This window comes from Nannospalax galili, unplaced genomic scaffold (assembly GCF_000622305.1).
Source record: "Nannospalax galili isolate Female #2095 unplaced genomic scaffold, S.galili_v1.0 scaffold284, whole genome shotgun sequence".
Classification (NCBI taxonomy): domain Eukaryota; kingdom Metazoa; phylum Chordata; class Mammalia; order Rodentia; family Spalacidae; genus Nannospalax; species Nannospalax galili.
Genome location: NW_008354281.1, coordinates 6,413,749 through 6,441,740, shown reverse-complemented (window position 1 = coordinate 6,441,740; position 27,992 = coordinate 6,413,749). Strand labels below are relative to the sequence as shown.

Sequence of the window (27,992 nt, the reverse complement as noted above, 5' to 3'; positions counted from 1 at the left end):
AAAAAGAAAAAAATATATAATATTTTTAATTTATTCTTTGAGATTTTCATACATGCATATGTTTTGATCATGTTCACTCTTACCACTACAAAACTCTTTACAGCTCCCCTGCCACCACATCTCCCTCCTAACTACATCTCTTCCCCCTACCTCCTCCTTCCCCAAAAAGAAAAAAATATATAATATTTTTAATTTATTCTTTGAGATTTTCATACATGCATATGTTTTGATCATGTTCACTCTTACCACTACAAAACTCTTTACAGCTCCCCTGCCACCACATCTCCCTCCTAACTACATCTCTTCCCCCTACCTCCTCCTTCCCCCACCTCCTTCCTGCCCCTTCTCCTCCTCTTTCTTCTTCAACCCATTGAGTCTAATTATTGCTGCCCTTATGCATATAGGTGTGGGCATCCACTGGAGCATGGTCAACTTCCCAGGGGCTATTTTCATAAAGAAAAATGACTCCTTCTCTAGCCACCATCAGCTGTCAATAGCTCCTTAGCCAGGGGTAGGGGCTCGTGTACCCCTTGCATCCATGCTGAAATGAGTACTTGCTGGGTTGATCTAGTACAGGTCTTGTGCAAGCAACCACAGCTGCTGTGAGTTTATAAGTGCAATGATCCTGTCATGTTCAGAAGACACTCTTTCACTCCAACTCTCCCTGACTTCCAGCTCTTATGACCATACCAACCCCTCTTCCTCTATATTCTCTGAGCCTTGAGGGGAGGATGTATGATGTTGATGTTCGATTTATGGCTGAACACTCCATAGGCTCTTATTCTTCGCACTCTGACCATTTGTGAATCTCCATATTAACTACTGACCACTGCAAAAAACTTGATATCAAGTGTTTTAAAAAAAATTCTTCTAGCCAGATACAGAGGCACATGACTGTGATCCCAGCTAGGAGAAGACTGAGGCACAGGTATTATAAATTTGAGACTAGCTTAGGCTACATAGACCTTGTCTCAAATAAAACAAAGGGCTCAGGATATAGTTTAGTGACAAGAGACTTGCCTAGCATGCATGAGGTCCTGGGTTCTCTTTCTAGAACAGCAGACAACACCACAGAGCATTTTTCCATGCAATTTTCTTTTTGTTTGTTTCAGGCAGGAAGAGAAATCTGGGCCTTGGTACCCAACTTGGACTAGAAACAGAAGTATCCAGTTGACATCTGATTATAACTTGCTTGAAAATACTTAGTCTAATGTATAATTCCTTTTCACTGAGCAAAATGTTAGTTAATAAATTAAGTATAAGAAAATATTGGAATACTCATTAATAATATACTGTATTATGAGCCGGGCTTGATGACAGCACTCAGGAGGCAGAGGCAGGCAGATCTCTGTGAGTTCGAGGCCAGCCTCTTCTACATAGCGAGTTCCAAGCCAGCCGAGACTACAGGGAGATGCTATCTCAAAAAGAAGAGATGTTATCTTGTGACCAACCTATAGTCTCTTTCTATACTTTAGATTAGTGGCATGGGAAGGTTTATTAAAGAAGGAAGGAGCCCGTGGTGTCCCATTTCACTTTTCTCATATTTTTCTTAGATCTAAGGGTGCTGTCAGGAGAATGAAAGATAATAAAAAGCAATTTAGATTTTTGTTCAAGGAAGATAGCTCTGGATTTCTCTATTACCTTTTCAACATTTTCATTCAGGGAAGAAAGCTGTCATAAGAACATCTTAATTTTCATGGGAAAGCATTCATTTGATTGGAATGTGCAAAATCATGTCTGTTCTAAATAAAAAGATTACCAAGTTCAATTTCTGATTTCACATTTGATCACTGTAAATATGCTCAGCGATTTCATTTGAAGAAGGCTTTTGCTCTCCACAGTTTCTGAAGACACTTCTTTGACTTATCCTAGCACCAAAGAATTAAGCCCAGTGAAATTTTGTCAGACTATCCTTATTGAGTACAAAAATGAGAATACAAATATTTTATAACTCTATATTTAATTATAAAGCTATTAAAATTTTTTTGGTAATTTCCCAAGAGAACAAAATAAAATAACTGTTTATTTTAATTTTGAGGCTTTTTCATGTGGAGCCATCCTTAATAATTAATTATGTCTCTTGAGGTACATTAAGGATACAGAAAGAATAAAAGGAAATACCAGTACAAGATACAGTGAAGCACTGCTTCTGTTTACTTCCTTTTAAGATGATACACCCTTAGTAAGTAAAAGCTATATATTTAATCGAATAAAAAATAGGGAAGAAATTATTTTGTAATAATTTAATGGTGAAAGACTTTGAATTGGAAAAACATTAAAAATAATTTACAATATGGGTTATTTGAAGTTTTGAATATGGCTGCTTCAATGCATTTCTTTTATATTTTGGAATGAAAAATTGATTACCATCTGCTTAATTAATTTCCATCTGCTGATTAAATTTGAGAATTTTACACTGTTTAGCTTCAGTAGAATAACTTAAAATGTGACAGATAAATTTTTTCTTTATATACTTTAAAAATATTATTGTAGCTATTTTAAAAAAATATTTTATTATTTTTATTTTATGTGTATGAGTGTATTGCCTGCATGTATGTGAGTGCACCCATGTCACGCAATGCCACGGAGGTCAGAAGAGGGTTTCGGATTCCCCTGGAACTGGAGTTAGGGACGGTTCATAATCACCATGTGGGTGTTGGGAATTGAACCCAGGTCCTCTGCAAGTGCAATCAGTGCTCTTAACTGCTGAGCCGTCTCTCCAGCCCCTGTTGTTGTTATTTTGAGATAGGGTCTCCCTTTAGCCCCAGCTGGCCTTTAACTTGCTATGTAGACAAGCCTGACTTCTATCTCACAGAGATCCACCTGCCTCTACTTCCCAGTCACTGGGATTAATGGCAGGCATCATCATGCCTGGCTCTATACACTTAAGAAAACTTACTTTATTTTATGCATATAAGTGTTTTGTCTATATGTATGTCAGTGCACTACATGTGTGCAGTGCCCACAGAGGCCGGAAGAGGGCGTGGATCCCCTGCAACTGGAGTTATTCGTGGTGGTTAGCCACAATGTGGGTTCTGGGAACTGAACCCTGGTCCTCTGCAAAAGCAACCAGTACTCTTAACCGATGAGCCATCTCTCTAGTCCTACTTTATGTACTTTATGTCACTTCATCTTAAAATACTTTAAATAATCTGTAAAATTATGGCATCAATCTAAATAACTTCTAAGGTTTCTTCTGGGTTTAACCTCTTACTTATGACATAAAAGTTTTACATTGTTTAGCTTCAATCTTACTCATACAATTCTTGAACTGAGAAATTTGTGTGGCCAAGTATTTATGCTGCTTAGATAATTGTTCAAAATTAACAGAGAAGCTCCATTAACTATCTTTTTATTATATGTAGTATATATAGTGAATATACTTTGGTTTTCACCTTCCTCACACAATATAAGAAGAAGATATTGAGGGCATTACTTTTAGAAAACTGCAATTTGTAGAAATTTGAAGAATGGTTTAAGCAAATTTATATAATTATATAAACCTAATATTTGACATAATTCTAGTGCATCATCTATTGTTTGCAAAATTAGAATTTGGTTATAAGATGAGTTTCATGGTGGCCCATAATGACAATTATGTAATTTAAAAATGAAGCTGGATTCTGTTTGACAGTCAGATTTGGCTTATGGTTTTGACAATAGGGCTAATTTATCACATAAATTGCATGATAGACATGTTCCTTATATTAAATGAACTAAATATTCAGTTCCAAGATTTGTTAAATACATATTTAATCACATCAGTACAAACTACATCTGAAAATGTATCATAACCACTTAAACTTTGATACTAACCTTAAAATGTGTAAGGGATACATAGTTTTAGAGGTTTATTTTAGAGAAGAGAAAAACTACCTGTAGACTAGTGGATACATATCAGGTCAAGGTATGCTTGGTTAAGTTTATATATACATTGAAAATATGTATCTGCTTTTGGTATCTGCTTGCTCTTAAACTATGGAGGGTCAAGTGTGCTCCTCAGTTTCTTTTTTTTTTTTTTTGTTCTTTTTGAGACAGGGTCTCCCTACAGCCTCAGCTGGCCCAGAACTTGCTATGTAGACCAGGCTGGCCTTGAACTCACAGAGATCCATCTGCCTATGCCTCCCAAGTGCTGGGATTAAAGGCGTGCACCACCATGTCAAGGGCTCCACAGTTTTTAATATCTTCATCAATAGATAACGTGAGCTTTTTATCAGTAAAGTAGCATCACTTAGGAAATCTACTTAGTATATATACAGGAAGAGTAAAAGTAACATCTAATGTACATTCTAACCTTAATAAAGACTATATAATAATTTAAGACATTCCTAATAAAAACATTTTAACTTCAACATTAGCCAAAAGCAAATGAACAATAAAACAATATTTTAAACATATTAATGATACTTATTTTGACTTGTTTTAAATTAAAATCATTCAGATCCATAAAAAGAATTAGGACATTGTAATCTTTTGAAGTATTATTTTTCTAATTCCCTTTCCACCAACGTTTTAGAATACCATTAGATTTTCTTTCTTTTTTTTTTTTTTTTTGAGACATGGTCTCCCTGTAGCCCCAGCTGAAACTCCCTATGTAGACCAGGCTGGTCTCAAATTAACAATTCACAGAGATCCAGTGCCTCTGCCTCCCAAGCTCTGGGATTAAAGGCATGCGCCACCACACCCAACTTTAGATTTTTCTTATTCCATACCAGACTTCTTAGGCACTTTCTGTTTTTGGAATAATCTCCAGATATACTTCTAAAATCCTTAACTTCTCAAATGGTAGCACTACATGTTGTCATCCAAGCCAGAAAGCCAGATATGATCTCAGATTTCTTTCCTTTACTATCCTTTTTCCACAGTAAAAAAGTTTGAGAATTTCCTTTCTGCATACATAAACTGCTGACTGATGACTTTCATGTAATGCTTGTCTCCTAATTGGTCACTCTTGTCCAGTGTTGGCTTCTCAAACACACCCAATGCTATCGTGATATTTGTAAAGTGCAATCTGATTATTTTACTTTTTGCATAAAAACTTTTCAGTGATTCCTCATCTCTTAAGTGGTTAAAGTTTCTAATGGTATAAAGATCTCTCCCTCATGGTTTATTCCCTGCTGAATGGTAGGCCAGCACTTCATTCTGAATAATCAAGTCAAGCCACATGGAAAGCACTTCTAGATGATTTCTGTCTTGTGTCTGCTATGCTTTTGCTCATTTTACTCTGTCATCAGAAATGCTCATCTTCCCTTTAAACCACAGTCCAAATCCTTTCTTACATAATGAACACTTGTTTTTGTCAGTTTAAGCATCATCTCCTTCACAATCCTTTCTTTGGGTATCCTGTGTGAATGAGCTACCCCTCCAATTATATTTTTTTAATTGGAATATGAGATAGCAGGCTTCCATATGGCTTTCCATGAACCCTTCTTTTGGCTTAGTGCCCTGCTCCTCCCACACCCTCCCTTCCCGCGTATTCCTGTATCCTTCCCTACTTAAGCGTTTTGATATATATAGTCTTCTACTTTTCTATTTCGTTTTTTTCTATAAACTACTGTCCCCCTCCATTAACACGTCCCCGCCAAAGTACCTTTCTAGTTTCCTGGCTTGCACTTGTTTTCCGCGTTAAACACACAAAACTAGAGATTTGAAGCTGGAATCCATATATGAGAGAATAATTGGTGTTTGTCTTTCTAGGTCTGGGTTACTTCACTCAGTATAATTTTTCCCAGTTTCATCCATTTACTTACATGTTTTATGATTTCATTTTTCCTTACAGCTAATATTCCATTGTATATATTTACCACATTTTTTTTTTTTACTCATCTGTTGATAGACATTTTTGTTGGTTTGATTTCCTGGTTATTATGAATAGAGAGGCTGTGAACATGGTTGTGTGTCACTGTAGTAAGAAATAAAGTACTCTGAGTTTATGTGCAGGAGTGGTATTTCTGGGCAATGTGGCAGTTCTATTTCTAGTTGAGAAACCTTCAGACTGATCTCCAAAGTGGCTGCCCTGGTTCATTCTTCCCCAGCCCCAACAGTGTGTAAGGGTTCCCCTTTCATCACATCTACACTGGCATTTGTTGTCATTTGTATTACTGCTAGTCATTCTCACTTGGGTGAGGTAGAATCTTAAAGTAGTTTTAATTTGCATTTCCCTGCTAGCCAAGGCTGTTGGGTACTTTTAAAAAATTTTTGTTTGTTATTTTTATGTGTATGAGTATATTGCCTGCATATATGTAGGTGTACGCATGTCTTGCAATGCCGCAGAGGTCAAAAGAGGGCTTCGGATTCCCCCGGAACTGGAGTTAAGGACCGTTTGTAGCCGCCATGTGGGTGCTGGGAATCGAACCCGGGTCCTCTGCAAGAGCAGTTGGTTCTCTTAACCTCTGAACCATCTCTCTAGACCCTGTTGGGTGCTTTTAAAAAGTGATTCCCAACCACTTGTGATTCTTCTTTTGACAATATTTTGTTCAGTTCCATAGCCCATTTTTTAAGTGGGATATTTATTTTCTTTAGGTTTCTTTTTTTTCTTTTCTTCTTCTTTTTTTTTGCATATTCTGTACATGAATCATCTGTTGAATGAGCGACTAACAAAGACTGTCTCATTTTGTTGGCTGTCTGTTCACTTGCTTCACAGTTTTTTTTCCTGTGCAGAAGCTATTTACTTTCATGAGATTCCATTTGTCAATTGTTAATCGTATTTCCTGTGCTACCGGAGGAGTCTTATTCAGGAAAGTCCTGACCTGTGCCTATGTGTTGAATGCTCCCTACTTTTTCCTTCAGTAGTTTCAGGGTATCAGGTCTTATGTTGAAGTCTTTATTCCATTTGTAGTTTAAGTTCTGTACAGGGTAAGAGATAAGAATCTACTTTCATTTTTCTTACATGTTGAAGGAATGGGGTTACCATTCAACTTCAGCAAAAGCCAAGGAATAATCAATGTTTTACTGTTAAGAGTTTTTTTTTTTTTTTTTCCTTCAATGTGTAGTTTTGGGGTTTTTGTAAAAAAAAAAAAAAAAAAAATCAGGTAACTGTGGTTTTATGTCTGCTTTTGATAGTAGATGAATTTAAAAAAATGAAGATATATTTTATCATTTTTGTATATAAAAGCTTTGTTCCTAAACATTTTTCATTTTTTTGAGCTCAGTATTTAGTTAAGATTTTACTTGTGAAAAGCACATTTTCTTTTTCTGACGTTTGAGTATTTAATGATTTTTATGGAAATTATTTTGTTTATATCTCAATATATTCTAATATTTAGCATGCTCTTACATAAATGAAATGTATGGAGAAATTTCCTTCCTAAATTTAAAATAAGTCTAATTTTAAAATTAAGTCTAATTTTAAACTTCAGTCAAAATGTAAACAATTTCTGAATTTTTATTTTACTAAAAAAAATCTGAAGAGCTACTCTTTCTTAAGAATGGAATTAATTATTTCTTTTTGTTTTGTCTTTTCTGTCTTTTAAAACTTGCTTTCGTGGATATTCACACCAGGAGGACAAAGTGGTTAGAGTCTTTTTCTTTCTGTCTAATATAATTTTTCTTATTGTTATTGCCAATTTAATTTTATACCTGTATTTACTTTATATTCTTCTAAGTATTTTGTTACAGTTGTATTGCATGAAAATTGCTAAATATTGTGGCATATTTAAGCATGCTGATTTTACTGAAAAAAGTCCACCTGACATTTCATTATATTGTAGGTGAAATATTGATTATTTGATTTTTTACAGAGGGCTCACTCTTTCAGAATTTAGTATTTTTTGTCAAGATCTTATAGCAGTCCCTGTTACAGCAAACCTTCCTTTTACTTTTCAGTGTTTTACTTTCACTCAGGTTTGAAAACTTTCTGATTTATATAGAGAATCAATGTTTGTAATAATGAGCTTCAATGACATTGAGCATGGGTTAACTGAGGTAATTATTTTGTAGTTTATTTTAAATATTTTGTACCTTCACTTACCTCAACAATATTCTAGAAGTTAGTAAAATAGCTTACAGTTTTACATTACATATTTATAATTTAAAAATACTCATGTAGCTTGGAGTAGATTTTAGCCTTGCTTTGATAGTCTGATAACTGTCTTGAAAGTCAGATTTGCATTTAGATCTGCTCTGGAGACTGATAACTGCATATATAGAGAAAGATCTTTCTGTTCTGATACCTTTAGATGAGTCAAAACTCAACCTTACAGTCTTTTCAAGTTTTCCAATTTCAAATAGGCATAAAGCTCATGGAGAGTTGAAGTCTTTTAAGCATTACCTTCTTGTTAACCAGGTGGAGTCTTTTACTTCCTTTCAAAATCTTCAGGTACTCAGATGGCAATGATGTATTGTGTTGGTAAATATTGAATGTGGGTTTACAATGATCTCCCAGCAGAAAAAAAGGACACTACTATTTCTTTCCTTAAAATATTTTATTATTTTTATTTTATGTGTATGCGTGTATTGCCGGCATGTAGGTAAGTGCACCCATGTTGTGCAATGCCTGCGGAGGAGAGAATAAGTTGTCAGATCCTCTGGAACTGGAGTTACAGACAGTTGTTAGCTGCCATGTGGGTTCTGGGATTTGAACCCAGGTCTTCTGCAAGAACAGCCAGTGTTCTTAACTAGTGAGCCATCTCTCCAGCCCCTTTCCTTTTCTTTTTTAAGCCCTAGAGGGATCCTACCATTTTTTAGAGGCAGTTTTGAAGATTAACAGGGTAGGTTCCTCAGAGAACCTGTGAGCTTTCTAGCAGCCCACTGCATTAGTTTATTCACAATTAGGCAATGCTTACAATTAATAACCTTTAGAATCTCTACAGCTAATTTTGTGTCTGGAGTTAATATAGGATGCATAATGGTCTAATTACTTTCTGTTTTTGAAAAAATATCATGACAACTATTTCAGAAGTGGGAAACATGATGAGTGCTTAGCTTTCATGCACTAGCAAGATTCCATAATTATCAGTTTGTAGTTAAATTGAAGAGTGACTAACAGGTAAAAGTATATTAGTTTATGGGACTGGAGAGATGGCTCAGTGGTTAAGAACACTGGCTGTTCTTGCAGAAGACCCAGGTTTGAATCCCACCACCCACATGGCAGCTAACAACTGTCCGTAACTCGAGTTCCAGGTGCTCCGACAGCCTCTTCTGTCCTCCGCGGGCATTGCACGACATGGGTGCATTTACCTACATGCAGGCAATACACACATACACATAAAAATGCTAAATAAAATATTTAAAAAATTTTATTAGTTTGTTTGGATTTGGAATATGCAAATAAGTCAACAAACTTTTTGGCGACACTCTTTATAACAGTAGTTTGCATTCACAAGTAGCTGTTGGACATTTGAAAAAGGTTATACTGATAAACTGAAAATTAAATTTTAATTTTAAATAATTTAAATTTAAATACTGCATGCAACTAATGGCTAATGCATTCAACCTTGATAGTAAATAATTATGCAGCCCCAAAGGGAATGCATAAATTCTTGTATTCATACCAGCCATATATTTATACTAGCAGTGGACCTAAAAGCTGTACAGTCTCCATGAAGCACATATTTGCCAGGGCCAATCTCACATAAAGGCAAGGATGAAATGGACAAAGGCTATCCTCCAAAAATACAGAATCAGGAATATGAAGGACTGTGGTCGAAGGGGCTCTTGGATGACTGGGGGTAGCTAGATAGGATGAACAAGAAAACTAGGTCATTGCTCATATAGGGGTTGCCATGTACTGCTGACAGTTGTTACTGTACATTTATTCTTCTGTTTCTGAATGAGAGTTTTTATTGCAGTCACTCTTTTTTCCCCTCTATTGTTTATTGAGTCTGTTTGGAATCAGACAATTTGTGTTTTAGTATAAAGGTCACTGTTCACAATGCTGTACACACCAGACACCACGGTGCGATTTGTTTTTCTTAAACATCTTGGATTTAAAGTTAGATTTTATAACTAGATAAGACTTTTGAATTGTCTCTCAGGAAGGAGGTGAATATGTTACATGTGAAATACATGTTTGGAAGGTTGAGTAGTTGAAAAATAGACTGGTGTAGACCCTGCTCAGTGGCTATCCCAATAGTTATTTTCAATTTTCTTCACTCTTGCAATTCCCAATTAGAGAGAATGAAAAATTATAAAACTTTCTTAGTTCTTCTTGCAACTGGAAATGCTGTATAATACAGTTATAGTAAGTGAGGTAGAAGAAAAGTTCTGGAGGCCTCTCATAAGCCACAAAAAATACATAATTTAGATGCTGCCTTATTTGTTGATTGATTTATTAACTTATTTATTTGCTTATTTAGACAAGGTTTTACTAGGCAGCTCTGCCTGGCCTGAAACTTGCCATGTGGGCCATGCTGGGTGATGGGAGTAAAGGTGTGTGCCATCATGCCCAGTGATACTACATTTCTAATGCAAAAGTAATATCTTGACTTGATCTGTCATTTGTTAAGATGAAAGGCCAAGAGTATTGAGTTATTCAAAAGAACACTTAAATTTTGTTCATTTTATTTACTATTTTTATTTTACGGGTATGAGTGTATTGCCAGCATGCGTGTAAGTATACCCATTTTGTGCAATGTTCACAGAGGCCAGAGAAGGCATCGGCTCCCCTGGAATTGGAGTTAGGGACAGTTGTTAGTCACTATGTGGGTGCTGGGAATCGAGCCTGGGTCCTCTGCAAGAGCAGCCAATGCTCTTAACTGCTGAGCCATCTCTTCAGCCCCCTTGTCAGGACATTTTTGAGCCACTGTACCTAGGGTTTCTAGAGGAACGGAACCATTGGATTTAGTAGATTGGCTTTCATGATTGAAGGCTAATCAGTACAACAATGGCTATTGTTATACTGGAGAGGCAGAGAAGCTGGCTAAACTAAGCTAGGTGCTTAGTTTAAGAAGCTGGAAGCCTCAGAACTTGGGGACCAATGAATGACATACTTCCAGTCTGAGGCTGAAGGCCTTGGAGCTCCTTGGAGAATTGCTGGTGGGAGTCCAAGTTGTAAGGCTAGAGAAGCTGGGGTGTGATGTACACAGGTCTGTAGCAATAGACACTTGCTCAGGAAAAGTGAAGCTTGCGTGAACTGGCTGGCTTTCTTTTTCATTTTTGCTCCATCTGGGTTCCAGCCTAATAGACTGTGCCTCCCACATTCTGGGTAGGACTTTTTTCCTCAGTTGCTGTTTCACGTTTCAGTTCTCCTAGAAATGCTGTCATAGACGCATCCAGAAGTATGCTTTATGAATGCCCTAGGCATCTGTCCATGCAGTCAAGTTGAAATTAAGATTAACCATCACACCCACTGATCTAAGGCTGTTAGAAACTTTCTCCAAAGCGAGGAAAATACTCCCTCCCCAAATTTGTTCTGCCATCAGTAATCAGATTTTTGGATTCTTTTAAAATTTAATTTGTCATTGTGATGTATATGTGTGTATGGGCACGTGCATGCCATGACACTCATGTGGCGGCCACAGGGCAAAAGGTGGAGTTATTTCCTCCTCTCACCTTTGTATGGGTTCTGGGGATTGAACACAGGCTGTCAGGCTTCATGGCAAGTGCTTTTACCCGCTGAGACATCTTACTGGCCCCTTTTTATTTCTTATATACTCAACAGCATTCCTAATGGAAACACTAGTAGAGGTGCTGTGTGCAACAAAGAAACCATACAAACATCTAGATTTGTTGATTTTCAGAAATATAGAAGAGGAATAGGAGTACCTAGGAACATATTGCTGCATTAAATGCGCGTGTGAATGTGTGTGTGTGTGTGTGTGTGTGTGTGTGTGTGTGTTTACCTCTATAAATGTTTTAAGAGGTACACATTTAGCTGAATGTGGTGTTGTATACCTTTAATTCCAGCACTCTGGAGGCAAAGGCAGGCAGATCTATATGAGATCTAGGCCAGCCTGGTGAGTTCCAGACCACCTGGGGCAACAAGGTACACATTTGCTTGTGCATGATAAATAAAGTACCGTAGGCTGCTAACAATAAATTAATATAAAGATGATGGTCTTAGAAACTGAAATTTTTCTTAATTGTGAATGTTTTTTGTTTCATGAGAATCATAGTTAGGGAGATTGAATTGGCTTTTGTAAGTTGATGTTATTAATTGGAACTCATTTAAAACGGTTCTCTGGCTGGCTGTAACAGAGGTCATAGAAGTTGGAGACTTGACTAAATATATTTACAAGTGCAGCATAGCTAATTTTGTGAGAGCAAGTATAGGTCATCATGTTGACTGTACATTTTTCTAGCTTTTCATCTTTTATATAACTTGCTTTTTTTTTTTTGAGATAATGTCTCACTATTTAACTGATGCGACTTTGAAACCGATTCTCCTGCCTTTGCCTCCTGAGTGTTCAGATTATAGGCATGCACTACCACAAACTCTCTGACTTTTGCTTCGAGTTAATTATTCCAACTTTGAATACATTTTATTCAATCTATAACTGAAAATGAGATTTGTATCTTTATTCTGTATGGAATTCCCATAGATATCAGATGCCACAAATGAGAGTTTGTGAGCTCCTGATACATGAGAAAGTGTCACTGGCTCTATAGGGTAGTGAATTTGAGAATTGAAGGATGGAAAGTTTGGTGGTTGGGTTAAGGATCAAAGCTGGGCGTGGTGGTGCACGCCTGTAGTCCCAGCACTTGGGAGGCAGAGGCAGATGGATCTCTGTGAGTTCAAGGCCAGCCTGGTCTACATAGTGAGTTCCAGGACAGCTGGGGCTACAGGGAGACCCTGTCCCAAAAAAAAGACCAATAAATAAATAAATAAAAAATAAATAAATAAATAAAGTTAAAAAAGATGTGCACTGCAGCATGTGTGCTCCCACACTCAACATACACATACCATACATCATGCACATAATAAGGAAAACACAAAAACAAGGCTCAGGACAACAATGAGCTTTTTGCATTGAATAAGGATAGTTGTGCTGTCCCCAGCACATGAAAGATGGAGGAGGCTGTTTGTGGAAGGAAGTGAGGGCAATTTGATTTGTGGAGATTTTGAGGTGGAACAACTTTTAGGAAGCTAAAGAAGAGTTGTCTGTTAACAACAGTTAACATTTATTAAATAATTATTATGAGTAAAATGAACTTTTTAATATGTCTTATTTCATTTTTTTCTCATGGCAATTTCCATGCAACAGAGCACAGTAGGAGAAGGTGTAGTTGGGCTGAGATGGAATGCAACATGAAAGGATTTAGAACACAAACTGCCTTGAGTTTAAAGCCAATTTCTATCATGAACCTCTACTTTTCAAGTCAGTTATTTTTCCACACTAAGCTTCAATTTCCTTATTTCTGACATGAAGGTAATAAATGAATACACAATACTAGTGCTTAACCCATCAGTTTGTTGTGTTTATTATTATTTCCTTCTCTAGGTCTCTGAGAACCTTCCTTCCTCAGTGCCATATTGTGACAATACAGTGTCTAAATGATTTTATTTGTGTATATTATTTATATAAAATAATGGATTTCTTATGAAATTTTCATTAATATATACACTATGCTTTGATCACCTTCACCCCCCACTATCCTTTCTTGCTCTCTCCCTGCTAGTCTAGATTCTTCATATAATAGAAAACATGCAATATTTGTGTTTCTGAGTATGTCTTACTATGATGATCTCCAGGCCTATCCAGTTCCTGAAAAAGACATAATTTTGTTTATAGCTGGATAATACCCCATTGTGGATATATCTACCACATGTTCTGTATCTATATTCATCTATTGATACACACTTAGGCTGATTACATAACTTGGCTATTGTGAATAGTGCCACAATAAATGTGGGTCTGAAGGTCTTTAGTTCCTTCAGGTACATATCCAGAAGCTGTATGGCTGGATGATATGATAGACCTATTTGTAGTTTTTGATGAACCTGCACACTGACTTCCATAGTGACTGCATCAGTTTACATTCTTACCGACTGTACAGAAGGCTGCTTTCTCCACTATGCTCTCATCAGCATGTGTTATTTTATTTTCTTGATGATAGCCGTTCTGAGATGGAACCTTACTGTTCTTTTTAGATATGTTTATTTTATTTAAAAATTTTTCATAATTTATTATTATTATTATTATTGGCCTTTTTGAGACAGGGTCTCCCTGTAGCCCCAGCTGTCCTGGAACTCACTATGTAGACCAGGCTGGCCTTGAACTCACAGAGATCCACCTGCCTCTGCCTCCTGAGTGCTTTTATTTTATGTGTGTATTGCCTATGTGTATTATTTTTATTTTATGTGTATGCATGCATTATCTGTATGTATGTAAGTGCACCTGTGTTGTGCAGTGCCCATGGAGGACAGAAGAGGCTGTCAGATCCCCAGGAACTGGAGTTACAGACAGTTGTTAGCTGCCATGTGGATGCTGGGATTTGAACCTGGGTCTTCTGCAAGAACAACCAGTGTTCTTAACCACTGAGCGATCTCTCCAGCCCCCTAGACATGTTTATTTTTATTTATGTGTATGAGTGTTTGCCTGCATGTATGTATATGTACCACATCTGTGGGGAACTGGATTTACAGATACTGTGAGCCACCATGTGGGTGCTGGGAACTGAACCCCGGGTGCTCTGCAAGAGCAGCAAGTACTCTTAACCACTGAGCCGTCTCTCCAGCTCCCTTAATGTAGTTTTGCTTTGTTATTTCCTTGATAGCTTGATGAATTTTTTTCATGTATTTACCGGTCATTTATATTTATATTTTCTTCCCTCCCTTTCCTCCCTTCCCTCCCTCCCCTTCCTCCCCTTTGTCCCCTTCCTCCCCTCCCCTCCCTTCCTTTCTTTTTTTCTCCCTGTAGCCCCAGCTGACCTGGGACTTGCTATGTAGACCAGGGTGACCTCCATCTCATAGAGATTCACCTGCCTCTCCCTCTTCCTCCTGAGTGCTAGGATTAAAGGCATGTGGCGCCACACCTGCCTCGTGTATTTTTTTTTTCTTTTAAGAACTATCTATACAGGGGCCGGAGAGATGGCTCATTGATTAAGAGCACTAGCTGTTCTTATGAAAGACCTGGGTTTGAATCCCACCACCCACATGGTGGATAACAGCTGTCCCTAGTTCCAGTTCCAGGGAATTCGACCCTCTCTTCTGTTCTCTGTGGGCATTGCATGATACAGGTGCACTTACATACATAGAGGCAATACATGCATACACATAAAATAAAAATAATAAATAAAATACTAAAAAAGAACCATCATACAATTCATTTTCCCACTTACTAACTATATGATTTGTGGGGGTTTTGGTGTTTATATTTTTGAATTCTTTAAATATTCTGGATATTAATACCCTGTCAAATGAATAGTTGGCCAAGGTTTTCTTCTATTCTTTGAGCTGTTTCATCACTTTGCTAATTGTTTCCTTTGCTTTGCATGAAGTTTTAAATATATTTGTCGGTTATTTAATAACATTAATTGGTTAAATAATTTTAATTTAAAAAATTTTCAAGCTTTTGTACATGAAAATATATGTTGAATTAATCGCCCTACACTTTCCCATCCTCCCTTTTCTCCCCCCCTCCTTGCTCCTGTTGGTTCCCTTTGGGCCCCTGAACAAGATTTTATGAAATCGTAAATGAGATAAAATATAAGATATTTATCTTCCTGTGATTGGCTTAATTTAGGTATTTTAACTTGTATTAATTTTCCTATGAAAATCTAAATTCATTCTTTATGGATGAAAAATTCATGTATGAATTTTTTGGATATAATTTCATTCACATATTTTTATATCACACTTTCCTTGTCCATTCCTCTGTTTGAAACATAGGTTGATTCCATAACTTGTGCTATGACTAGTGCCGTGAAAAATATCGATACGTAAGTATCTCTGTGATATGTACACTTGGCCTCATTTGTCAATTTTGATGTTATTATATATTTCCAAAACTATTGGAATCCTGTGCAGAAAGCCATTGCCTATCCCTAGGTTTTAGGGTCTTCCCCTAGTGATTTGAAAATTTCAGGTCTTACATTAAATCTTTTGTCCATTTTGAGTAGTTTTTTTGTTCAGAATGACAGAGTTAGGCAACTAGCTTCAGTCTTCTAAATATGAATGCACCATTTGTTAAAGAGGCTGCTTGCCTCCGCCTCCTCATTTATGTTTTTTTTTCATCTTTGTCAAAAGTTAGATGGCTGTATCTGTACAGGTTTTTATCTGGGTCCTCTATCATATTCATTTGGTCCATCTGTCTTTGTGTCAAGATCATGCTGCTTTTGCTGTTGGGGCCGTGTAGTAATATTTGAACTCAGGTATTGTGATACTTCCTCATTGCTTTATCTGCTTAGTATTGCTTTGGCTATTTGGGATCTTTTGTGTTTCTATATTAATTTTAGGATTGTTGTTTTCTAGTTTTGTGAAGAATGTCCTTGGAATTTTGATGGGTAAAGGAAACTCGTATTTCAGTTGAGATCCTTGATTTTTAAGGTAGTGAGTGGAAATAATGAATGTCAATAACTAATGAGCTTATTGAAAGTCCAAGTGACTGCTTTTTAGGTTCCCTTCAGTAAAAAATCAATTATTTAATTAAAGCGGAGACTTTAGTTCTGAGTTCATATTTTTCCTCATAAAATAGATTGTTTTTCTTTCTTATTTCTCTTCTAGGTTTATTAAGGTACAGTTGATAAAAATTATATATACTCAAGGTTTACATTCTAATACATGCATACCTTCTGAAATGACTACAGCAATCAAATTAACCTGTTTATCTCTTCACAGTTAGATTGAGTGTGTATACACAGTGGGAGCATTTATGACCTACCTCTGAACAAATTTCAAGTACACAAGAGAGTATTATTAACTTTAGTCATGATACCATGAGATCTTCAGAACCAGGATAACTGAAAGTTTATGTTGTGTGATCAACATTTCCCCATTTCCTTCATCTTGCAGCCCCTGGCAACCATGTTTCTTGTGTTTGACTTTTTCAGATTTTGTATGTAAGTGAGATCATGTACTATAAATGTTTCTGTGTCTGGCTTATTTACTTTACACAGTGTATCCAGGATAATTCATGTTGCTACATAGGACAGGATTTCCTTTTTGTTGACAGACTGAGTAGTATTCTATTTGTGTAGGGTGTCACATTATCGCATTACTTTATCCATTCATCTATTGATGGATATTTAGCTATATTGTTTTCTGGGTGTAGTATACATTTTCAACAGTTTTCTAAAATATTAACACTTTCAATATGTCATTGAATCTTGCAAAGTTTCTGCTGAAAAATTTAGTGATAGTGTCATTGATGCCCTTCTATATGGTGAGTCATTTTTCCCTTATTGATTTCAAAATTCTGGCTTTGACTTCTGAGAATTTGACTCTAATGTGTCCCAGTGAGGATCTCTACTAATTTAGTTAAAATTTTAAACAGTTTTATTGAGAAATAACTCCTGTCATAAAATTCATTCATTAAAGTATAAAATCCTGTAGTTTTAGTATGTTCACAAAATTGTACAGCCATTACAGCACCAATTTTATAGCATTTTCATCACCCAGGATAAAGTTCCATGATAACAGCCCTTTTCAATTTCTGCCTCCTCTACCTATTCTTCATCCCTAGTTCCCAGGTTCAAACAGTCACTTCTTTATATTTTGTTGCTGTATATTTGCCTATTCTAGACATTTGCCACCTCTTTTCTAAGTGTAATATATACTCTTTGCCCAGTATTCCTGCTTCTCTCTGGTAACCACAACTCTATTCTGTCCTTCTATAAGATAAGTATTTTAGATTCCATGTATGATCAAGACCATGTGATATTTGTCTTTCAGTACATAGCTTATTTTGTTTAACATAATGTCCTCCAGATTCATCTGTGTCAGAAATGACAGGATTTTGATCCTTCTTTATGGGTGTGTATGCACTTCATATCATATATTTGTGATATATATGTGCATATATGGCATTTTATTTATCAATTTATTATAGATGCTCAAGTTGATTCCATCTTTTGGCTGTTATGAATAGTGCTGTAATAAACACAGGCGATCATTTCTTTAATATTCTTTTTCATTTCCTTTGGCTATATACTCAGTAGTTGTGGTGCTGGATCATATGGTGGATTTATAAAAGCTTTTTTTTAAGAAGTGTCATGTATTTTCCATAACGAGTATACTAATTTATATCCTCATCAACAGTGTTTAAGTGCCTATTCTATATCCTTGTCAAAACTTTGATGGAAACTTATTATTTACAATATAAAGATTGTGTTAGGCATTGAAAAGGAACTTAGCTAGCACTGGCTACATCAGTCTTGGTGATTCTTTCTTTGTTTATATCAGTGTCCTAATATTTTGTCCAGTTATTTGATTTCAGGAAAACATAGAAAATAAGAGTGAATTGTCAGTGACATATTGTGACAATTATCTCTTTAACATATATTCTCCACTTCTCAGTATTCATTCCAAGGCATTTCATTTTCTGTGTCTCAGGGACCAATACTTTCTAGGAGCAAAGTGTAGTTCTTTCCTTAAGTCTAACAGTATGCTTACTGATTCAGTCTGTTACTTTGTTTCTTTGTATAAATTACAGATAGACCTTTGGGTCCATTAAAGACCGTTATTATATATATTGGGAATGCTATCACTTTTAAATATCCTTATTACATTGAATGTTTGAACTAGATGGGAATGTGCATAGGCAAGAAAAACAGGCTCTGGCCTGGAGTCCTAATACACATAGATGAATATAACCTGCAATAGAAATTAAGGTTCAGTGCTTTGTTACAACAGATTCTCTGGATCCAAACTATGTGGTCCACCAGAGTATAATCAACCTGGGAAGTGGCCAAATTGGATCTCTAAGAATAGCTCTGCATTAGCTCTAGCCATACACAGAGTTATTGTCCTGGTCTTCAGTGAATAGGTAGTGATTCCTCAGGGACTATGTCTGCTACAGAGGATATGCTGGCTTAACTTTTGTTCAAAATTCATTTTTATGTATTTATAATAGATTTTGCTGAGCTGTTTGTGTGGATTCATAAATACCAACACATTGTTCTTGGCACTAGAGGTAAGCTTGTTTAGTTGAGGATGGTAACAGATGAAGCTGCTGTTAACCTAAAAATGTAGTGTTAGATTTTTGTGATGTTGAAAAAGCAGTGTGCTGGATAGCTTTAGTGTCAATGTGACACACCTGGGTTGAGGGGGCCTCAGTTGGGGAATTGCCTTCATTGGACTGGCCTGTGGCCATGTCCGTGGGGCATCTTCTTGATTGTTGAGTGATGTGGGGAGGGCTCAGCCCTGGGCAGGTGGGCCTGTGTTGCATAAGAAAGCAGACTGAGCAGGGGCCAGGGAAGCAAGCCAGTAAGCAGAGTTCCTCCATGGCCTGTGCTCCAGCTCCTGCCTTCAAGTTCCTGCCCTGAGTTCTTACCTTGGGCTCCCAGATGATACTGTGACCTGGGAGATGTAAGCTAAATAAACCCTTTCCCCTCCAAGTTGGTATTGGTCAGAGTGTTTTGTCACAGCAATGAAGAAACAAACTAGGACAAGCAGGGAAATGGCCAACAAAAAGTAAAATAATGTTTAGTAAGGATATACTGAAAGTAACCCACACACGACACTGAATTGATGAAAATCCAAGATGCATTGACTTGATTAATACATTTATTGTGGAGAGGATAGGGTAGAGGAAAAATTACTATTTTCTACTAGGTGTATAACACCATTCATGAATGGGCTTTTACTAAATTTTTGATCTTATCTCCTATTAGTCCACTTTAAAAAATTGTGTGCATGTGCATGCATGTGTGCATAGAGGCCAGAGGCTGGTATTGGGTGTCTTCCTCTATCCCTTTCTACTTCTATTTTTTTTTTTTTGACACAGAGTCCCTCACTGAAACTGGAATTTGACAATTGAGCTAGACTGCTTGTCAGCAAGGCCCAGGGATCCTCTTGTCTTTGCCTCACCAGGGCTGAAATTACAGGAGTATGATGATATAACTGACTTTTGGAAAAGGTCCTAGGGATCTGAACTCAGGTCATCATACTTGTGTGGCAAGCACCTTACTGACTGAGCCATCTCTCCAGCCCCCTACTTTTCAATTTTAGTCTTCTGAATTACATCTTTTATTAAGGCGACAACATTATATTTAATCCTATGCTTTCTTTTCACACACTGTATATTCCGTTCAGAGTCTCCCTCATTTTTTTCATTTAACAAACTCATACACATTCTTCCAAAGTCAGCGAGATATTTCTTCTTACAGAACACCTGAGAGATTTTATCAACTTAGTCAGAATGGCTAAGATCAAGAAAATAGCAGATGCAGGTGAGGATGTGGGAAAAAGGAACCTTCATTCATTGTTGGTGGGATTACAGTCTGGTGTAGCCACTATGGAGATCAGTGTGGAAAATTCTCCAAATGCTAAAATTAGATCTACCATATGACCCAGATATACTACTCCTTGGCATATGCCAAAGGAATCAATATCCAACTACTGAGACTCATGCTCAGCCATGTTCATTGCTGCTTTACTTATAATAGCCAGGAAATGGAAAGAACCTAGCTGTCCTGCAACTGAATAGATTATGAAGATGTGGTGCATATACATAATAAAACTTTATTCAGGTATAAAGAAAAATGAAATCATGAACACTGTAGGTAAATGGATGGAACTAGAAAGTATTATACTGAATGAAGTAACCCAGACCCAGAAAAACACCACATGGTCTCTCTTATATGTGGGTCACAGCTCTGAATTTTTAGATGTGAGCACATACCTGGAATAACCACAGAAACCAGGGAAGTAGAAAGGGACGATGGGGGAAGGGAGGAAGAGGAACTCTAGAGAAGGTATAGTAGGACAGGTGCTATGAAAAGTGGAAGGAGAAAAACAGGAGGAATCATAACTTGGAGGGGAAGAGAGGGTAATACAGAAGGAGACAGAGGAAGGAGAGAGAAATAACAATTAAAGATGTTAGAAAAGGCTATAGGGAAACTATTTTATAAGCCTCATTAGAATGCATATATAATATGTATGTGTATATATAGCTTAAATGCAATTATACCATATGGAGTGGCAATGCTCCCCCAAGAACCATAGACTATCAAATAGAACCCCAGTGCTAGGCAAGAGAAGCCTCCTTCAGGTTGGTCAGGAGATTCCCACAGTCTTACAATATTGGCTATAGCTATTGCCTTTGATTGTCTCCCAGAATTTGAAGATAAGACCCTGTTACTAAAGACTCCATATACTTTGGACACTTGACTTGGAGGAATTGAGCTGGAACTCCCCCGGAAGCCTCCTTCCTAAGGACTAGCTCTCATAGAATTGGAAGGTACTATGCAAGTTGCCAAGGGCAAAAAAAAAAAAAAAAAAAAAAAAAAAAAAAAAAAAAAAAAGGACGAAAAAAAAAAAAAAAAAAAAAAAAAAAAAAATCAATAGTCTCATCTAGCTGTAAAGCCTGTGAACCATGACAGTGATTGGTATGGAAAGATATCCCAAATGGTTCAACTGTGGCACTAATATCTTGGGGGTAACTAACAGCTATATAATTGGATTCATGCCCTCTTAATAGGTGGGAATTCATGCCTAGTAAACCTAGCCATCTACTCATGACTGGAGAGCTTATAGACCCTAGAGGGGAACTTATTACTGCCATTTTACTAAGTAAGTCAATATAGTATTCAGTTGCCTTCTAAATGCTTATCCTTATACCTGAAAATAAGCATGGCTCTCACTCCTCACCAAAGAAGCTTCCTTTTTTTTGCAGCACACGGAGGCTACTACAAAATCCACAACTGGTCAAAATTCAGAAAATAAATGACTATGGGGAGCCCAGTCTCAGTTGATACATCTACAACATAGCCCCTATACCTAAGGTCAGAGAATATTGCAGAAGAGAGGGCAAGAAAGATTGAAAGGTCCAGAAGACCTACTGAGAGATACTGTCTTCTAGACATGACAGGGACAATACACATATGAATTCTCAACAGTATAGTTGCATAAACAAAACCTGCATAAAAGAAGAGACAGTTGACATACCAACATGGATGGGGGAAATTTAACAAGGTCTATTTAACTAGATAAAGTGTTGCAGGAAATTTCATAGCTGCTGAGAGAGGGAGAATCAGTATTCTCAGAGATGAGCCCTTTGACAGGTTATCCAACCCCAGGTGGTCAGCCCTAAACTCATGTACATATGAGCTACCTAAATGGACTCAGTAGTTTACGTATGTGTATGAAGATGAGGTCATGAATTCAAGATGGAGTGGGGAAGGACACAGGTGTTGGAGGGGAGAGGGATGGAAATGATATAAATACAGTACTCATGTATCAAATGCTCAAAAAATAGAATTAATGAAAAAGAATGTCAAAGAGCTGGAAAGAGGACTCAGCAGTTAAGAGCACAAGCTGCTCTTGTAGAGGACCCAGGTTCAGTTCCCTGGTCCCACATGGTGGCTAACAGCCATCCTCTTCTAGCCTTCACAGACATTGCACGGCATGGGTACGTTTATATACATGCAGGCAAAACACTCATACACATAAGATAAAGATAAAGAAATAGAAAGTATGTCACCAACCCTAGGTTTCCAAATACAGAAAATGCATGAAGAATAAAATCATTGTAGCTAATGCTTCAAACCCTTAAGCAAGAAGTGATTCATAATATGCATCCTGTCCTGGCTCAATTTGTACCTTAATTTAGAATTGATTGGAAATGATTAATTTCAAAAGGTATTATTTCTTGCTAACAGAAAATTAATATTCTGTTAGTGTTTAGGGATATGTAGCTTTTCATTTGTTAGAATAGCCACTAAGATTGTGGAGCAGTTAAGGGAAATTAGACATCATACATTCTTAACATGCCATGTAGGAGTTTGTTATGTATTTTCACATAGAAAGTATTTTATAAATGGTGATTATGTAGAATATTATTGTGGGTTACTACATAGACAGACCTATTCTTCTGGTTTCTTGGCAGTTTGCTGGTGGGAAAGAGAAGAAATGCCTCATTAATCAAGGCCTGTCCTGAAGGACTTATGTAGAGGATTGTGATTTACAGTCCACAGGACAATGCTCAGAAAGTATTGTACACTTTAGCTCAATATAAAACGGTTATGAATGGGAACTTGACTAGTGTGTGTGTGTGTGTGTGTGTGTGTGTGTGTGCGCACGCATGTGTGTGTATTTAGGTTGAATTTAACATTGATCTTGAACTATGCTTTTTATCAAAATTTTAGGTTAATTAAAATTTATATCTCCTCACATTTTTAATATGACACCTAATATTTTCATCATATTTAAATGCTCTTAACTGCTGAGTCATCTCTCTAGCCCCCAAAGTAGAAAGGTTTTGTTTTTGCTTTTGTTTTTGTTTTGAGACAGGGTCACCCTATGTAGTCCCAGCTGGCCTGGAACTCTCTATGTAGACCAGGCTAGCCTTGAAGTCACAGAGAACCACTTGCTTCTGCTTCCCGAGTGCTGGGACTAAAGGCATTAGCCACTATGCCCGGCCTATGTTTAATTTAAGAAGGTAAAATTTCTAGAATTATCAACATTGACATTTTATAGTAAAACTATTATACCTTGTTTTTTTTTTAAAAAAAAAAAAACACCAGTGAAATCTAAATAAGTTAGTAGTTTGATAACTTCCATTAGTGTCAAAACTCAAACACAACGTTTTCTTTTCTGTTTCTTTCTTTCTTATTTTGAGACAGTATCTTCCAGTATCTCCAGTTGCCCTGAAACTCAATATGTAGACCAGGCTGGCCTCAGTTTCACAGAGATCTGCCTACCTCTGCCTTACTTGTGCTGGGATTAAAAATATGTGTCACCATGCCTGACTCCTTGTTTTTTTAAAAAAGTTTTCTTTTTTTTTTATTTAAAAAAAAAAGACAGGACCTCCCTGTAGCCCTAGCTGGTCTGGAACTCACTATGTAGACCAGGTTGGCCTTGAACTCACAGAGATCCATCTGCCTCTGCCGCAATTTTTTTTTAAAAACAAACTGTAAATTCTATCTCCTCCACAGTATTTTTTATTTTTTAAAGATTTTATTTATTTTTATTTTATGCCTATGAGTGTTTTGCCTGCATGTATGTAAGTGTACCACATGTGTGCCTGGTGCCTGAGGAAGCCAGAAGAGTGCATTGGATCCTCTGGAAATGGAGTTTAGGACTGATGTTAACTGTCATATGTGTGCTGGGAACCGAACCTGGGCCCTCTGGAAGAGTGGCCAGTACTCTTAACTACTAAGTCTCATCTTTGCAGCCCCCCTCTCTCTATATATGCATATATGTATGTGTGTATATATATATATATATGTGTGTGTGTGTATACATTTCTCCAGATCTGTTTATCTCTTTATCCATCTCTCCCTCTCTCTCTCTCTCTCTCTCTCTCTCTATCAGTGAAAGAAATATCATATATAAGTACTATGCATTTTGATCATATTCTTCTCTCACCAACTCCTTCCATCCCCCCCTTAAGTTCTTATTCTCTTCTTCAATTTTTATACACAACATGCATACTCACTCATCCCTACTGAATTCAGTTGGTGTTTCCTTGTATGTACACGGATTGTTGGGCTGACCACTGGGGCATGGACAGCTTACCAAAGAACTTTGTTCCTGAAGAAAACTGATTCTCCCTTCCTCAGCAATCAGTAGATATTTAACTAGGTGTGGGGCTTTATGAGCCCTTCCCTCATCCACGCTGGATTGTTAGTTAATTGGTGTGGTCTTTTGTAGGCAGACATCGCTGTTGAGAGTTCATGGGTGCACCATCCCCGTCATGTCGAGAGGATACATTTTCACTTCAGTACTCCTGGTCCTCTTGCCTTTACAATTTTCCTTGATGTTTCCTGAGCCTTGGATGTAGTGGTTGTGCTTTAGATGTTCTCTTAGCGGTTGGGCACTCCACAGTCACTTTTCTCTGCACTTTGATGAGTTGTGGTCCTCTGTAATAAGTTCCGTCTGCTGCAAAAATGAGCTTCTTTGATGAGGGATGGTACACTGATTTATGGATATAAGAAAAAGTGTTTAAAAGGCAGTTGAATATTATATCAATTTAGGAAAATGATGGTAGTAGGTTTTCCTCTAGGGTCTATGACATCTCTAGCTACGGGTTTTCTTGGCTATGTTTATAGTACCGGGCATGAGTTCACTCCTACTGAGTGGGCCTTAAGTCCATTCAGGTAGCTATTGGTTACCCCCAATATATTAGTGCCACTACTGTACCATTTGAGGTTGGTTATTATTATAGATTTACAACTGAGTAGGACTGTTGATAACTTTTATTCCCTGGCAGCCTACATAGTACCTTCCTACATTATCAGAGCTAACCCTCAGGGAGGAGGCTTCTAGGTCAGTTTCAGCTTGATTTCTCCAAGTCCTGTGACCTAAGTGTATGGTGTCTTCAGCAGTAGGAGTCTTAGCCTCAAGATCTGGTAGGCAGTCAGGAGCAATAGAGAGAGCCTGTATTGTTTTGAGGGTCTCTTTGAGCTCCCTGATCATCAACTGGAAAGAAGGTATCCCATGCCTGCCACAGGGCTTTTTGTTTGATAATCTATGACTTCTGAGGAGAGCATTATACTCCCATGTTCCTGCACAGTATTTCATTCACATCTAATAAATTTTTGTTTATAATTTCCTAGATATCCAAAGATAGACCATGCATGTATGTATCTTTTATAAAAACCATCTTTTTATAGTCACAATAAAATATGTATGTAATTTACAATGAAACATTCAAAGAGTCACAATCACTACAGGTCTTAGAGTCTGAAAAATTTCTACTAGATTGAGTTTAATTACAGCAATTTTTAATATATAATTTATTAAAATAAATAAAAAATAATTAAAATTATATATAAGAAAAGTGCACTAGAAACCCATTTTTTAAAAAATTAATTTTTATTTATATTTTATGAGTGCTAGGACTGCATGTGTGTCAGTGCACTCGAGTCATGCAGTGTCTGAGGAAGACAGAAGAGGGCATTGAATCCTCTGGAACTGGAGTTACAGATGGTTATTAGCCACCATGTGGGTGCTGGGATTTGAACTCAGGTCTGAAAAAACAACCAGTGCTCTTGACTGCTGAGCCTTCTCTCTGGTCATGAAACCCATTTCTTAAGAAAAAGAGTGAAATTGATTATCTTTCAAAATTGTTCATAAATCTGTTAATAAATGTTGCTTTTTTATGGACTGTGATAGAATTTAGCATCAGTTTTAATAGATGTACATGCTGAGAAAATTTTTTTCAGTAATGAGTCCATTGGAATAGTAGTTTAGTTATACTAATTCACTCAATTCTTTGAATTCTTTCCAAGTTATATAACAAAAGGTATAGTGATCTATCATCAAAAATTAAATTATATATCAGTTGATCACTAATTTAAGTTTTCTTTCAATTTGTTGAAAGCAAAGAACCTAAAGCATTAGACTTGCAAAATTTATCACCTAGTTAGTGATTTATTCTGTCAGGTTCTGGGAGTTATACCAAAAAGGCATTACCAATAATTATCAGATGACTATTTTTATTTCTGTTTGACTTAGAAGTACCTTGTTTAAGCCAAATACTAAGAAGGATTTGAAGAATAATTTTAGTACCCTGTCAATTACAATTTATACTGATAGAACTATTTTGGTATTTTCACATGCCTAGTCATTTTTATAAATATCTTAGAATTGCCTATTTAGCTTTCAGTTTATAGAAAAATGGAACATAGTTAATAGCCAAAGCAGTTCAGTTGTCAAACCTAATCAGCCAAAAGAAACTTGATTAATGAAAGTCTCAGTTTACTTTCAATTAAAATAAGTGTTAGTATTCATCTTTTGATAATTGTGTGTGTGTTGTATGCATATTTATGTGTTTGCCTGTGCATGTACATGTAGAGCCCAGAGGTCATCTTCAGTGCCTTCCTCTCTTGCTCTCTATTTAGTTTTGAGATAGGGTCTCTCATTGAATGTGGAGCTCACCATGTTGTCTAGACTTGTTGGCCAGCATGTTCTGGAGGTCCTCCTGTCTTTGCCTCCCTTCCCTAAGTGCTGGGGTTATAATAGAGCCCTATTCATTGATAATTTTTTTTCTTAAGACAGGGTCTTGCTATTATATGTATATGCACATATACATAGTCCAGGATGGTCTGGAACTCACTATAAAACCCACCTTTATACTCATGATTTTTCCTGCTGTAGTCTTGTTACTCTGGAATTATAGGTGTGCACCATGCCCAACTCATCTTTTAATAATTTTAGTATGAGTGAACCCCGTTTACTCATGTATTACTTGAAAAATTTAATGCTATTATGTAACAATAATAATAATAATAATGTCTATTTTAATGGTGATACCTGATAGTCATTCACAACTCAACATTCTGAGAACAGTTCTGCAGGAATTTTAAGAGTTTTAAAGTTACAAGTATCCATAAGTTTATTTCTTGTAACTGCTCACTGACACAGCTTGCTGTATGGCAATTGTGATTGTTAATCTTTGTTGGCAGCTTGAGTGGATTTAAAATCACCTAGAAGACACACCCTGGATACGTCGGTGAGGTGTTACCAGAGAGATTTGACTGAGTAGATGGCTGAATGTTAATGAAAATGTGGATGCTACCGGTCTAGTGGGTGGAGATCCCTTACTGAATAAAAAAGTACAAAGGAACCTGAGCCCCAGCATTCGCCTCTCTTTCTGCTCCTTTGCATACACAGTGTGACTAACTGCTTCATGCTCCCACTGCCATGCCTTCCCACTATGATGGATAATATCCCTTCTTAACTTGTGAGCCCAAATAATCCTTTTCTCCTGTTGTCAGATATTTGGTCACATTAATGAGAAAAGTAGCCAATACATTGATCTTACATAAGATACTAAATAAAACCCAAACAACTTGAGTATGAATATTCACCTTTTGGAAATCTCTTCATCGTTTGATTCCTAGGTATGTCTTGTGAATGCAACAGTTTCATCAGATATACCTTTTAAATTATAATTTGGAGTGACTGGAAATCACACACACACACACACACACACACACACACACACACA

At 36.8% G+C, this 27,992-nt stretch overlaps 1 protein-coding gene across 4 annotated transcripts in view; it reads left to right on the top strand.

Annotated features, from left to right (window-relative positions):
• The window catches only part of Rims2 (regulating synaptic membrane exocytosis 2), a 570,072-nt gene that overhangs the window by 125,679 nt on the left and 416,401 nt on the right, over positions 1-27,992 (top strand). The window contains exon 5 of one of the 4 annotated variants that reach the window (XM_029555208.1): positions 7,501-7,512. The exons of the other annotated variants lie outside the window; for them this stretch is intronic. Within the exon in view, the coding sequence (XP_029411068.1) occupies positions 7,501-7,512 (12 nt within the window). The remainder of the gene's footprint in view (positions 1-7,500; positions 7,513-27,992) is intronic. 4 annotated transcript variants of the gene reach the window in all.